Consider the following 15,599-nt stretch of genomic DNA (forward strand, 5'->3'; position numbering starts at 1 on the left):
CATTGCTCAATCTCTATATCACACATTTATGAAGTACTTATAAATCTGGAATGAAAGATTTTAATGTATAGAAAAAAAATGCAAAAAAAGCTATATGGGAATTTCACTATTCTTGTAATAAGGGTAATCACACTAAATGTTCAAGTGTTTCACTCTCCACTTTCCTGAAAAATGTTGATTAGCTTTTTATGAGATTATAGAGATGATTTTTTCCATTTCATCTCTTTTTGGTTAATACAAATCTGCTCATTCATTTCCTTTCATGAAAGTAATTTTTACATCTTAATTGGGCTAAATTTCTATTAAAATACCAATCCTAAGGATAAGTAATCAGGATTGAACAAGATATAATGGATTGAAACTTTAAAAAAATTAGGTTCAAGAAAGAGATAGGAAGGACTTGGTTCTCAAATAGAGTAGTAGATGAATCAAACAGATTCAATAATCAGGTTGTTAGTGCTGAGTCATTAAGGTGCTTTAAAGGAAGATTACAAATTTATGGATAGGGATGATAGGTGAAAACAGGTAGGCATGTTTCATACAGGGACTGCCACGTGTGGGGCTGATGGCTTCTTGCAGCTTTCCTTATTTTCTTATGTTCTTATACAGTCAAACTCAGGGCTTCTTCCCATCGAAGTAGGTAAAATGTGAAATAAAATTGCTGTCAGTGATTGCACAGCAAAGGTTGTTGTTGGTGATCATGCATTGACATTATTTGTTTTTGTGCTTATTCATTATTTTTTTATTTTTACATTTGGTTTTGGAGCATTCACACCATGATGTAAAGTAAATTTGCCAAATGCACAGTACTTTTGATTACATAAGCAAAACATCCATTTCCTTCAGCAGTAGCAAACTGAAATACAATTGATTAGCTTAATTGCAGGATCAGAGTCTGAGGTTGCAATGGGATTATTGTGAACAAATGCAATAAATGCATAATTGCACATGACTGCTATACAAAATAGTCGGAACTTGGTTGATATTTGCTTGGGAACAGAAAGAAACAGGTGGAATGGGTGATACTTGCTTGAGAAAAGAAAGAAACACAGGGGGAATGACTGAATTGTACATGTAGAAGGGAACAGCTTGGTTGGATGTTTTTTTTTATGTATTTACATACAACATTTGTGACAACATTTGTAACAAAATTACATAAAAAACATAATTGTATTAGGTTCTTGAGGGAAGACCAAGGTTTTATTGAGTTACTACTTTACAAGTGAAGAAGCTTGGCTTGCCACTTCCCCCCCAAAAAAGAATAAAAAAATAGATAAATAAATAAAATGAATAGAAGAGTATTCCAGTCATGTTGGCCAACACAGTTATGGATATTTTTTAATACTACTCCAAATCTTATGAATGTGGAAGAAGGAAATGCACTCAACCAAAAAGTTCCAGAATGGCATTTATAAAGAGAGAAATGCATTATTTATGTGGGGACAAATTATTATATTATTTTTCTTGAAGCTTAGCAACTATGGAGATGTTAATTTTTACTCCTAAGTTAATGTGCTGTTGGTTCTCACTGTCAGCCTGTGTCACCATACACATTTTCATGCACAAAATTAAAATGTTTTCTAACACTTTTACACTTTAGAAAATCACCATTTGGTAATGACTGTATCTAAGATAATATTCTATTACATATTATTAACACAGAAACTGTGGTAGCACATTAAGTATATAGCAGTTTCACTCTTGATGAAAGTAATTACATTTTTCCACATATTGTTTCTCCGAAGTTATAATGAAGTAACATTTAATAATATATGTATCTTCAGTATGTCCTTGATTATCTTGTCATAAGCTTTTCTAGATTTATGAGTGCAGCATGCAGTTCCTTTCCTTTAGCTTATATTTCCTGTTTATCATCCAAATATCAAAGATCTGATCCACACAACCCTCCCTTATCTAAACTTGATTTTTCTCACTAGTCTTCTCTGGAAATGTTTGCATTATTTCCATTAGTACTATAATTTTTATTTTTTTTTTATATTATAATAAACAATCCACTTCCCTATGCAATGAAGACAATTTTTTTTCTCATTTTAATTTGCACATGAACAATAATTGACCTTCTGGGCATTTTCTCCACATCTCTACTTTTCCATACCTAATTATGTATTGCCCCTGTAACTTCTTTTTATGTCTCCTTACTCACAAGCCTACTGTTTCATTTAGTTAATGTCTCTCACTATTACATTTATTAGGTTTGGCACATTCACTGTTTTTCCTGACTATCTCATCTCAAGACAGCCTTGTCTCTTTCTGTATCATTTTCTCTATCATTGTTAGCATGATCTCTTCCACAATTTCATCTTTCTCATTACTTTTGAGTTTTCTTTTTTGAGAATGACCTTTGTGAACAATTCCTTGTTTCATAGAAAGATGCCCGCATGTTCTTTACATGTTATATAAATAAATAAATAAATAAATAAATAAAAAAAAATATATATATATATATATATATATATATATATATATATATATATATATATATATATATATATATATATATATATATATATATATATATATATAGTTTGAATTGTGAGAATCATTAGAGTGTGTAGCTTGTATTCATAGTGTTAGCACCAACTGCATGTACTTTTAAATATTTTGTAGTCTTAGATGCAGTATTTATGCATTTAAATCAACACTTCATTTGCCAACACTGTTCATTTATGACTGCCATCTTGTCTTACAAAATTATAGCAAGCCAAAATCATGCAGGCATAGAAGACTCATATGAGAAAGGAAAGTGCTTGAACCACCATTTTATAAGGTATGCTTTATGACAAAGATGACATCAATTATTATCATACTCATTAAAGCATGATGACTAACAACATTGAGTTCAAAGTTGAATGCAAAAATTATAAGAAGAATATGCAAAGCTTTGAATAAAAGAATTTAGGCAATGACATATGAATATTTACGCAATATATGTTAGTGACATTAGAGTTATGAACCCTTTGCTCAAGGAATTCAAATGAGACTTGCAAATTTCTCAGTTTACAATATTGATGATATTAAGATATTCTATGTACTTTTATGTTTATATGCTAAAGCAGTGCTATAGCAGTGAATTACCTATAATCTCTCTTTAACACCAATTTTGCCATGGACCTCACACCAAGATATCTTTTCTTCATTAGTACAGCCACCATTACATATACTATTCTTTTCTGTAGCAATGTTAGAAACAAAGATCTCATTTTAATGTTTCTATCCCTTATACTGTAGGAAGTACTGAACCACAAGGTTTTGCTTGCTGAACACAAAATAATTGTTACTCACCAAATCCATGTTTCTAGGTATACCATTATTAATCACTGTCACTGCTTCACTAATATGTTATATGGAAACAAAACTGATTATTCTAAGTTGTAAAAGAGAAAAGTGAGAATTGAGATAGCAAAGAGTGACATCATTTACTCACACAATTGTGAAAGAGTAATGAAGAATAAAGTGATGCCTGCTTCCTGAAAATGACAGATTCCAAAACTAATCTATAAATCCCTTTAGGCAAGGCCTGAAATCTTTTCTTACATGGAGAATATTGTCAGGCATCTCTTTTTCTAATCTTTCCTCTCAACAAAGTTCTTCCAGAATGAAGTTTATAGATTGGCATTGCAACATACCTTATTTGTGCTACTAGCCAACCCGACACTGGCCTCAACAATGATGTCATCTAGATTGGCTACCTCTTTAGTAATCTGATGCCTTGGTCTCTTTAGTACAGTTATCCAGGAAATACCCTAATATCTTTGGTTAAATGCCTACTTCCAGGCAGAATTAGACTGCAAAATACTACAAGGGTGATTTTAAAGTAATTCAATTGCATGAGGGCACCAGAAAGACAGCCTTCCTCTCAGACAACAAAATAAAGTACTTGTAGGTCGCATGGCATCTTGTAGATAGTGTAGGAAACCTAGAAGTACATTGTGTTGGCAGCCTATCACCGTCACATTCATTCAGTGTAATGGGTACATTTCCTTCAGTGAAAAGCTCAGCTGTGCCAAGTTGTTTAGAGAAGACTTTATATATATATATATATATATATATATATATATATATATATATATATATATATATATATATATATATATATATATATATATATATATATATATATATATATATATATATATATGTGTGTGTGTGTGTGTGTGTGTGTGTGTGTGTGTGTGTGTGTGTGTCAGGTTGCATGTAGTGTGGCATAATGCAAAGCATAGAAGTGAATAGAAAATGTTGATAATATAATTGATACATATGTAAAAATATAAGAAAACATGTTCATATATAATATGTAGTCAAACCAACTGATAATAAACTTACTGGATTGTACATCATTGACAGCTCTTTTAAGCATAAAAAATATATACAGTGTGGCATTAACATATTAGATGATCTTGTGATGACTTACTTTCCATGACTAACTCAATGTTAGGATTGGATAGGAAATGCAAAATTATGACTAGCATGTGATGTTAATAATACAGAAGCATGTACCCTCGTGTTGATAGCCATTTGGTGCATGACTGAGCAATAGACAGAAAAGTAGAATATAATGTTTTTAAGTAGCAGGTTTGTTTTGCCTTTTACATTTAAATATGAAGTTAAAACTTTCAAGGTGTACATTTAGATTAACTGATAGACATCCTGCATGTGCTTTGTAAGAACTTATATTTATTTTCAGTTCACCAGAATCTTTCACATGCTGCTACATTAAGACAGGTTAAAAGAAGCTAAATTTGTATTTTGTATTGTTGCTTTAAGCGTAAGACACAAACCACTGTGTGCTATGTAGGGACATAATTCACATCCAGCCTAACTGCAGATTAAAAGTTCATACTAAGTACAAAAGTTATTTTGAGATAGAAGAAAAATAATTCCTCAAAATTAAAAAGTGTTCATACACAGCTGAAATTTATGTAACCCCACTTGCATGTTTGTCTAATCCCTATGTTGGCCTGTGTGGATCAGTTAATGCATATTACTTAATACTACATGTACAAGATTAAGACTAAACACTGTTGTAATACATATTTGGTACAGTTTTATTTTTAACTTATTCCCATAGCACTGGTATTCATTAGCAATAAAGAACAGGTTGAATCTGTATTTGTGTTGTAGTTTAGATTTATGATTCATCTGTAAAACTCTGCAGTTAAGTCTGTTGTATTCAAACTTGTTGTGATGAGAGTTCTGTCAAATTAGGAATAATGAACCCTTTCAGATAATGTGGTATTTACCCAAGTGAAAGTGGGTGAACCAACATGTTGCCAACAAGACTTCACTGAAGTCAATCACAAGACTGAGAGGCAGCAACTTCTCTTCTGTTGTCTTAAAGCAGCCCAAACTACCCATTATATTGAATTTTCCGACATGCTTGTGTTTTACTGCTGAAAGCTATGCTACAAGTGATGCCATAATTGAAGAGTATAGGAGTTGAGAGGTGTACATGCTTCATCACAATAGTACATCACACAAGAGGGAAAAGTGTTTATTTTCAACCAGCTGAATAGCTGTTTAATGTTTTAATGTGTACTAGTCAACAAACAGAAGATGGCAACTGAATTATCACTTTTGTTTAAGTATATACAAATTTTTCCATGTTTATGAAGGTTGTGATATTCAGAATTTTAATTTAATATTTATTTTTAATATATTGAAATGTAATTGGAATAGATACAGATGTATAAGAAAAATTTACTTATTTACATCTACATAGAAAACTATATCTACAGTGATGGTGTAGCAATAGATTTGTTTTCCTTCAAGAAAAACCTTGAGGTGCAAATGAGTCTTTACACTGTCAGAATGGAAAATTGATTTATAAAGCACTGTGTAATACTTTTGTAACTTTTATTCAACTTGCATTTTCTTACTGATTTAAGTCGTATTAAATATTATTTAGGATATTTCCAGTTCTAAATATCTTGATGTATCACACTGGTGAAAATATGAATCAGAAATTATGCATCAGACGTAAGAAGAATAAACATTATTGGGTGTTTAGTTCTTAAGAAACAGTTGTCCTCACACCATCATACAAAGAAAATTCGATCTTAGCTCCCCTTGCTGTCCCAGAAAAAAATTAACAGACAATATATATATATATATATATATATATATATATATATATATATATATATATATATATATATATATATATATATATATATATATATATATATTGCATGACTGAGTTGGCAGGAAATCATTGGTGCAGCACATAGGCACTCCATATTCTAGCATTTTTTTTTTTTTACACTGGGTGCATATAATAAGAAATTTTGCTGCACATGTGAAGCACTTTTCAGAAAACTGGGCTATCCAAATTCCATTTCTGCAGTTCATGAAGATAATTTAGATACTTTATATTGTTGGAGGGCAACATATTTTATCCTGGAGCTTTGGAGAGTATCAAGTGTAATCTTTAGCATTGGGCTATGATGCGTTTAGGATATGGTGGTTCCTATTGAATGAACTACCATTGTATCTTGCTGTCTATGAAATCAATCTTCCTTTGTACACACACACACACACACACACACACACACACACACACACACACACACACACACACACACAAAATAAAAAAATAAATAAATAAAGTAAAATAAATAAATAGATAAATAAATAAATAAATAAATAGATAGATAAATAAAAAAAATCATCTTAAGTAAAAAATGTACCATTTCAAAACCACCACATTAAAAAATGGATAATGTGTAAAGTAAGTGAATTTATTTTTTTTATTTAAATCTCCTTATTTATTTATTTGTTAGTTACAGATGCCACTTAATTCACTATTGACCTGTGTTTTCAGATATCAAATTAAGTATTTTGTTTAAATAACACTTTCTATGAAAGCAGTATAAAGTGACAACTCTTGGAGTATGTTACATTAACATTAATGTGTGTGTGCATATATATATGTATACACACACACACACACACACACACACACACACACACACACACACACACACTCTCTCTCTCTCTCTCTCTCTCTCTCTCTCTCTCTCTCTCTCTCTCTCTCTCTCTCTCTCTCTCTCTCTCTCTCTCTCTCTCTCTCTCTCTCTCTCACTCTGATGATATACATCCTAAAATATAAATGTAAAGCAATGTATAGAATTTATGGTATTTTAGAAAAGACACAGAGGAACAGAGTTTCTCTACCTTGTTATAAATTAGCTTAATGACTGAGGTCCGTGACTAACGTAGTTCCTCTCCCTTTGTGTGGCTTCTTCCCTCAAATAAGCCGGAGACGCAGCTCAGTCTTAAGGCAGGTAGCTGAGTGCATGTCAGTTGTATCTCGCTCGCTCGGACTGACTCCCTTTTTGGCACACTATTTGCAAGTTTATGGCTCTCTCAGGTAAATGTGCGGGAGGGAACATTCGTGCGGGTCCCACACAGAGGATGTGCACTTATTATGGTTAGAGTAGAGGATGCCAGCTCCATAGGAAGATATTGTAATAGTATTTTTTCTACTTGTTCTCTTTTCTTCTTTTAATGATATGATTTTTGTAGTATAGGTAATTATTGCTTTTCTTTGCGTATATTATTTCATAAGAACACTGAGCACATCTTATTGTTATATTCAAACAAGAAAATCCTACCAGATGCAAAATAACATATTTTCTTCATTCACAGAATAATGAGGGTATGAAATATTAATACATCTGTAGTGCAGTGAGCATAAAATCAAAAAAAGTGCACATAATCTGTGTTTTACTCGGTGCGCATTTTTCAATCTCGAACATTTATCCTTCTTGGCACCGTTTAGCAGCAGTGTAAAATCACTTAAGTTCCAGTGGTTGTTCAGTGTGTTTATAAAGCAATGCACTGTCACAATATCACATCAGAATGAATTATGCTTCATTAGTAGAAGGAAATAAATAACCTACATATGCAATGTTCCTATACTGTCTGCATGCTTGGAGTGTTCCTTATTCCAATTTATGTGGCCTTGGTCCTGACTCATCCTACAGGTAAACTAGCCTCACTAGTGGATGGCTAACAACATAACTTGGTGTATTAAGTGTGCAGTGTCAGTATAATCAGTAATCCTATGGGTTCACAGTGCATGGCATGTGTGATTAAATAATACTTAATGGAATATATATTACTGTGTCATTTTAAGGACCTACTTGTTCTGATCAACACTTCAAGTAAATAGTTAATAGAAACTAGCCACAAGAAAGTGTTGAAACTAATAGAAGGAAATGTATAGTAGTAATGAGATACAAGTTTAGCTATTTTTATTTTATGTATTTTTTATTTCATTTATTTTCTTTTTTTTTTTTATCAGATCAATTCAGAGAGCATATGTGTGTGTGTGTGTGTGTGTGTGTGTGTGTGTGTGTGTGTGTGTCTATATATATATATATATATATATATATATATATATATATATATATATATATATATATATATATATATATATATATATATATATATATATATATATAAAATGCAAACTTGATAACTGGCTCCTGTGTGGACTAATATGGTTCACATTTTCATTTCTTGAAAATAACTCTATTAATGCATAATCTACCTAAGACAATCACTAATTTAATATGCAAACATCATTTGCAATATGATCTTGATAGTTACTGTGAGCAACACAAGATAAAATGCAAGAAAGTGATGGTTCTGGAATGATGGAAAACTAATTGTGGTTTCTGTTACAATAGCAGCAGCAGTGATATAGTCAACTATAGACTTTTGACTTCCTCTGCATAATCACATGTTTTCTATCTTTCCTCAACTTGAGTTCAACCATTTTTCTCAGTTTGAGATATACTAATGCTAAACTAAAGTAGAAAGAGGTGCTAATTATAGAGTCCTTCAGGAAAGGAGATAATGATGCATATAAATATGAGATACACATAATTTAAAATTCCCATTTAGCATTCTTGGCATTTTCCTTACATTTATTTATTTATTTATTTATTCCTTTTATTTTTCTCTCTTGACATGGGTACTAGATCCCCATGTGCTAGTTAAAATTATCTTCATGTGTGTGTTTGTATATTTGTATGTATGTATGTATGTATGTATGTGGATAGATGTGGTGTATATATATATATATATATATATATATATATATATATATATATATATATATATATATATATATATATATATATATATATATATTCTTCATTAAATATCATATATTGAAAGTAGATATAATTCTTACTCTATATGTCTGTAGGAAGATGCATCAATTTTTCTCAGCCAATGTCAATTTTTTTTGTCTATGTGCAGTTTTATTCAAAGTAGGCAACTAAATCTTTTTAGGTTTTTCTGAGATTGTATGGTCTAATATTTACAATCATGAAAAATTGTATATGATAATCATGATGATTTAGAGAGTATATTCTGCTTTTGATATATATATATATATATATATATATATATATATATATATATATATATATATATATATATATATATATATATATATATATATATATATATATATATATATATATATATATATATATATATAGATAGATAGATAGATAGATAGATAGATAGATAGGTGGTAGATATTTAAATAATTAGATAAGGCACTTTTACTCTTCTGGATTTCAAGATCCTTGTTTGCAGTGAGATATATCACAGGTATTTGTTTCTTGTATAGTTATGATTGCTTACATCATATAACCTTTGATTATAATCTTCCCTATAAGACATATACTAATATTTTCATGTTCATGTACAGCTATCACTAAATTGATCCCAAAGAAACAGTAGAATTCTATTATCCAAATTTGAAAAAAGGCATTTATCAGAGTTAATTATTATATTAAATTATCAAATTCTTGATTAATAATTCCCATGTGCATTGCTAGGTAAATAGTTTGTGGTCATTTCTTGCACTACATTGGATGGAAAGGTGGGACATTTTTCACTGTTTGATTTCATCAACCACTCTTGCTTTCTTGTCTTGGCTATTTGCTCACTCATGATTCATCAACCAATCATGTCCAGCTATATCTGATGCCTTTTTTTTTTTTATGTAAGAGGGGTGCTGGCCTAGGGCAACAAAGAAAAATAGAAAAAAAAGCCTACTGAGGTGACAGTCTCTAAACAGAGACCAGAAATGATCACCAAAAATTGAAGGATAAGTGTCTTGAAACCTCCCTCTTGAAAGAATTTAAATCTTAGGAAGGAGGAAATGTGGAAGTAGGCAAGGCTTTCCAGAGTTTACCAGAAAAAGGGATGAATGATTGCGAATACTGGTTAACTCTTACATTAGAGAGGTGGACAGAATAGGGATGAGAGTAAGTAGAAAGTCTTGTGTGGCAAGGCCATGGGAGAAGGGCAGGCATGTAGTTAGCAAGATCAGAAGAGCAGTTAGCATGAAAATTGTGGTAGTAGATGGCAAGAGGTGCAACATTGCAGTGGTGAGAGAGAGACTGAAGACAGTCAGTTAGAAGAGAGGAATTGATCAAACAAAATGCTTTTGATTCCATCTCTAATGCAAATTAATATTATTGATATTTGGAACTTGGGTAAACACTGACATCCTTTAGTAGTTAATGTTGAAAACTTAAAATGATTTGAGATTGCATGTTAATCTGGTTGAAAGAAAATGTATGCTGCATACCAAAACACACACACACACACACACACACACACACACACACACACACACACACACACACACACACACACACACACACACACACACACACACACACACACACACACACACACTGATAAGACCTAGACTAGAATATGCAGCAGTAGTGTGGTCGCCATACAAGAAAATGGATATAAGGAAGTTGTAGAGAGTTCAGAGAGCAGCTACGAAGGTGGTAGCAAGTATCAGGGACTTGTCATATGAAGAGAGACTGGCAAGGATACATCTACCAATGTTGGAAAAGAGGAGAGAAAGAGGAGACTTGATTGTGATATATGAAGCATATGAGGGAGTAGAGGAGGTGGACAGGAGCGACTTAATTTTCTGGGATACACAGGACACTAGAGGACATGGAAAGAGGCTGAAGAGGAGTGCTTGTAGAAGAGATGTCAAAAAGTATAGTTTCCCATATAGAAGTATTGATGTATGGAACAGTCTGGATGAGGAGACAGTAAATGCAGAAAATATACATGGATTCAAGGCTAAGTTGGATATTAAAAGATATGGAGATGGGACAGCATGAGCATAGCTCTTTTTCCATAAAGCACAACTAGGTAAATACAACTAAGTAAATACACACACATCTTGGTTGAAAGTAACTAGTGTTGGACTGATAATGTTTATAAAATATGTGAGTGACATACATGAAGAAATAGATAGTTATATGAGCTTATTTGCAGATGATGCTAAGTTGATGAGAAGGGTAGAAAATGTAAATGACTGTATGGTATTGCAAGATGATTTACATAAGGTAAATAAATGAAGTAAATCTTGGCAAATAAAATTCAGTTTAAGTAAATGTAAAGTAATGGAGTTTGGTAAAAGTAAAAAAAGAATACAATATCATTATGAGATGGAAGGTGTGAAGTTAAAGAAGTCAAAAGAGGAAGTGGATTTGTAACAGTTACAGAAAATTTGATTCACAGACACATTGATAAAATTACTGGAGAGATGATGAATTTGTTAAAAAGAGTAAGAATGGCATTCTTATGTTTGGATAAACAAAATTATAAAAAAATTGTTGATATCCATGATAAGACCAAGATTGGAATACGCAGTAGTGGTGTGGTCTCCTCGTATAAAGAGGAATATGAAATTAGAAAAAGTACAAAGAGCAGTCACTAAGATGGCCTGCTTCTGTATTTCCACCTTCCTATGACTTGAATTCCTTCAAGAGGGAGGTTTCAAGACACTTATCCTTCAATTTTTGACCACTGCTTTGGACCCTTTTATGGGACTGGCATTTCAGTGGGCATTTTTTTTTTATTGGATTTTTGTTGCCCTTGGTCAGTGTCCCTCCTACATAAACACACACACACACACACACACACACACACACACACACACACACACATGAATGTGCAAAACAGTTGATCCAATCAGTATATGACTTAATAATGCTCTACAAAAGGGAATGGAAATAAAGAAGATCCACTCAATTACAAGCCTGCATTTCTGACCAACTTAGACATTTAGACATTAATAAAGAATTCAACGAGATTCCCACATAAGGCTGCATATTATCAAAGTCAGAAAATGAAATGGTAAAGAAAAAGTGGATGGAAAAGAATCTGAAGGGAATATAAATGACATTGGTGGTAAAAGATTAAGAATCAAACTGGAGAGAAGTAGCAAGTGGAAAGCTGAAATCAATGTTGGATAATTATTAATGATGCTTTTAGCATACATATATTAATAAGTCATATAGATATATATGTCTGATGGTAGATAATGAACATTTATCAAAGAAGATGAAAACTACAAAGATTGTGAGGATTTGATCTGGAGGATTATTGTGACAAAGTATGTGTATAGAGTATAAGATAGAAAATAGATCTTAAAGGAAATAAATGTCATATGATAGAATTTGTGAAGAGTGGACATGGACCCACATGGAGAGAAAAGTTGGTAAATATTTAATATCAAGAACAATGAAGGAAAAAGGCCTAGAAATACTGACATAGAATAACCTGCCATACAAAATAATAAATAAATAATATATATATATATATATATATATATATATATATATATATATATATATATATATATATATATATATATATATATATTTGGAGAGACATATGTCATGTTTAGAAATATAAGGGTGACCTGTCATTATGTGGACAAAGACCTGATGAAAATGGAGTGATTAGGCCAATATTAGAATATTCAGAAGTTTTATGATCTATCCTAAAAAATCATATCAAGCAGTTTGAAAAATATAGCAAGTCATGTTAAAAAGAAATACTAACTTATTATGAACATTTGTATTTTAATGAAAATTACCAACTTTTGTAGAAAGAAAGAGAGAGGAAACTTATTTATAATATACAGTAAAATCTCATCCGGCATTCGAGTATCCGGCAGCTTCAAGTATCCGGCACATTTTTCCCCGAGCCTTAAAATCAATAAAAAATCAATGTGTACTCATAAAATCGATTAAAATTCCCGCGCGAGGCATACTTTGTCCCCTCGCCACCAGAGCGCACTGCTTCGCGCCACCCACGGCCCACTGCACTGTATTTACTCAGTGACCCAGTCCCGCGTGTGCGCTGTTAATCGCCTGGTGCCTTCATCATGCCTAAAGTTGTAGAAAAGAAGAAGCATGTTGTGCTTACACTTAAGCAGCTGATCAGATCAGCTGCTGATTAAGATCAGCTGATCTTTGTTATGGTAAGATGCGTGAGTGTAGGGTGGTGATTGTGGACATAATTTCACTTCTGTTCAAGTATCCGGCATGTCGGCGGTCCCGTTGATGCCGGATAAGAGGGATTTTACTGTACAAGTAAATTAACAAACTAAAAGAAATAGGTAGAAAAGATGTATTGCTTTGAGGATAAAGAGGGACTAGTTGTTTAAGAGGACACAAGGAAAGTTGTGAAAACAGAGATGCTGGAATGACAAAAAAGTAAATTTTTTTTATGTAGAAATATATATACCTGAAACCAACTAAAATAAAAAAAAAAAAAGACTAAAGGAAAGCTGGACAAATATGGATATAAAAACAAGACCACACAATTGTATATCAGTTCATATATACCATAGACACACAAACATTATTCATGCCCTTTATTTTTCAGCCAGGGGAATACTGTACATACCATCATTCATTGCAGCAACTTGTAACTTTCCTTTAGTAATCTACTTTCACATACAAAATTTGTAAGTGTAAATGCTAGTTACCAGAATTTTTACCCTTATAAACTATTGCATCATGAGATTTGGTTAAACAGGATTCTACTGTGAGAAGAATTTCAACCATAGTATGCTTTGTTTTACTGGATTTCATATTTTATAGTGTATCATTGTGTGAAATAGGTTACAAACATATTGCAGATAGTATTTTATTAAACAAATATATAATAAATTTGTTAAAACTCAAAACAGAAATGTATTTCTTATTAGCATTTATTGAAAGGCAATTGAATAACTTTGGAAAAGAATTCTTTGATTAGAAATGTAAGAAATCTACAAATCTATGGTATTTTTTATGAATTTTTATAAACCTAGCAAGATATTCTCAAACCACAACTCACTTGATTTTATTTGTTTATGATTTCTGTAAAGAAAACAAGTTCATTTGAATTCAATTAGATGCAATGAAAATTAAAATAAAGTCTGTATTGTTTTTTGAGACACTATAAAATATATCAGTATACAGCATACTCATGTTTATGGTTAGTCTGACTTTTTTTTTCTTCAGAAAGACAAACTAATTCACCTATGTTAAACACAAAGAGGCACTAATAATTATCCAGATCTGTGAATAAAAGGCACATTTATCAATACATTTATTCTCCCCATTCTCTCTCTCTCTCTCTCTCTCTCTCTCTCTCTCTCTCTCTCTCTCTCTCTCTCTCTCTCTCTCTCTCTCTCTCTCTCTCTCTCTCTCTCTCTCTCTCTCTCTCTCTCTCTCTCTCTCTCTCTCTCTCTCTCCTAACTAATCCTTTAAATGTCTTCATTTTGCTGTTCATAAGCCCAGCCATCATGGCTTGTCTAAGTGGAACAATCAAGTATAAGTCAATATTATTTATGAGTGCATATTGATGAGACTGATGAGACACAATTAATTTAAGGACATTGAAGTAAAGACAGCAGGTGTCTTTTGTGACGGCCCTAATGTTTTCCAGTAATGTGTATGTACTCCCATTTTATTTGTATAGTTATTTACAATATAGCTATAATTAGCTTTACAACATATACATTATTAGCTTATGTAGAATGTTTGGTGGTATAGATCTTAGATGAAATAGTGTCTCATTTTTCTTTTTTCTCTCTTATTTGAGTCTGCAGAACCACTTAAAAATTACTATGACTGCCATAATTTTCACATTGCATTCTAATTAAATGAGTAACTTATGGATTTTATATAGGTAATGTTTATCAATCATATATTATGTCTTTCATAACTGACTGGAAAATCAAACATTTATTTGTATTGAATAATCCTGGATATGTGTCTGTAGTTGTATGCTTTGAAGGCATTTTCTTCTCTGTACATCAAATGGCAGAAAAAAAAGTCATTTTGTATAATTATGTGTATTTTGCAGTTGAAATCATGTGATGACAAATTACAAGAACATCAAAATGGAAAGCTTACATGAAAATTTTGCATCATGATTATAGTTAATTTTTCATATTTCCTAATAATGATAAATGAACACACTTTAGGTGTTTCTGCCACATTTCATATGCAATTATCAAAATCTTTACATTTGTAAAATTTATTTGTCTTTGTTCACTTATTTATGCAAAAAATAGCCTACAGCTTATAAGTCCTTATTTATTTATATTGAAGTATACTTTACTTCACAATAGTATGCACTTATAAGATCAAGTAATACAATCTATCTTTAACTCTTCTTCATGTTTTTATACTCACATTTTCAGAGATTGCTTTATATGAATAAAATCTTGCATA

General features: G+C 31.6%; 1 protein-coding gene across 3 annotated transcripts in view; it reads left to right on the forward strand.

Moving 5' to 3' along the window:
• The window catches only part of LOC135101658 (calcium-dependent secretion activator-like), a 503,368-nt gene that overhangs the window by 238,795 nt on the left and 248,974 nt on the right, over positions 1-15,599 (forward strand). For all 3 annotated transcript variants that reach the window (XM_064005957.1, XM_064005958.1, XM_064005959.1), the window contains one exon: positions 7,277-7,390. In XM_064005957.1, coding sequence (XP_063862027.1) covers positions 7,277-7,390 — 114 coding nt within the window. The remainder of the gene's footprint in view (positions 1-7,276; positions 7,391-15,599) is intronic.

Source organism: Scylla paramamosain, chromosome 6 (genome assembly GCF_035594125.1).
Source record: "Scylla paramamosain isolate STU-SP2022 chromosome 6, ASM3559412v1, whole genome shotgun sequence".
Lineage (NCBI taxonomy): Eukaryota > Metazoa > Arthropoda > Malacostraca > Decapoda > Portunidae > Scylla > Scylla paramamosain.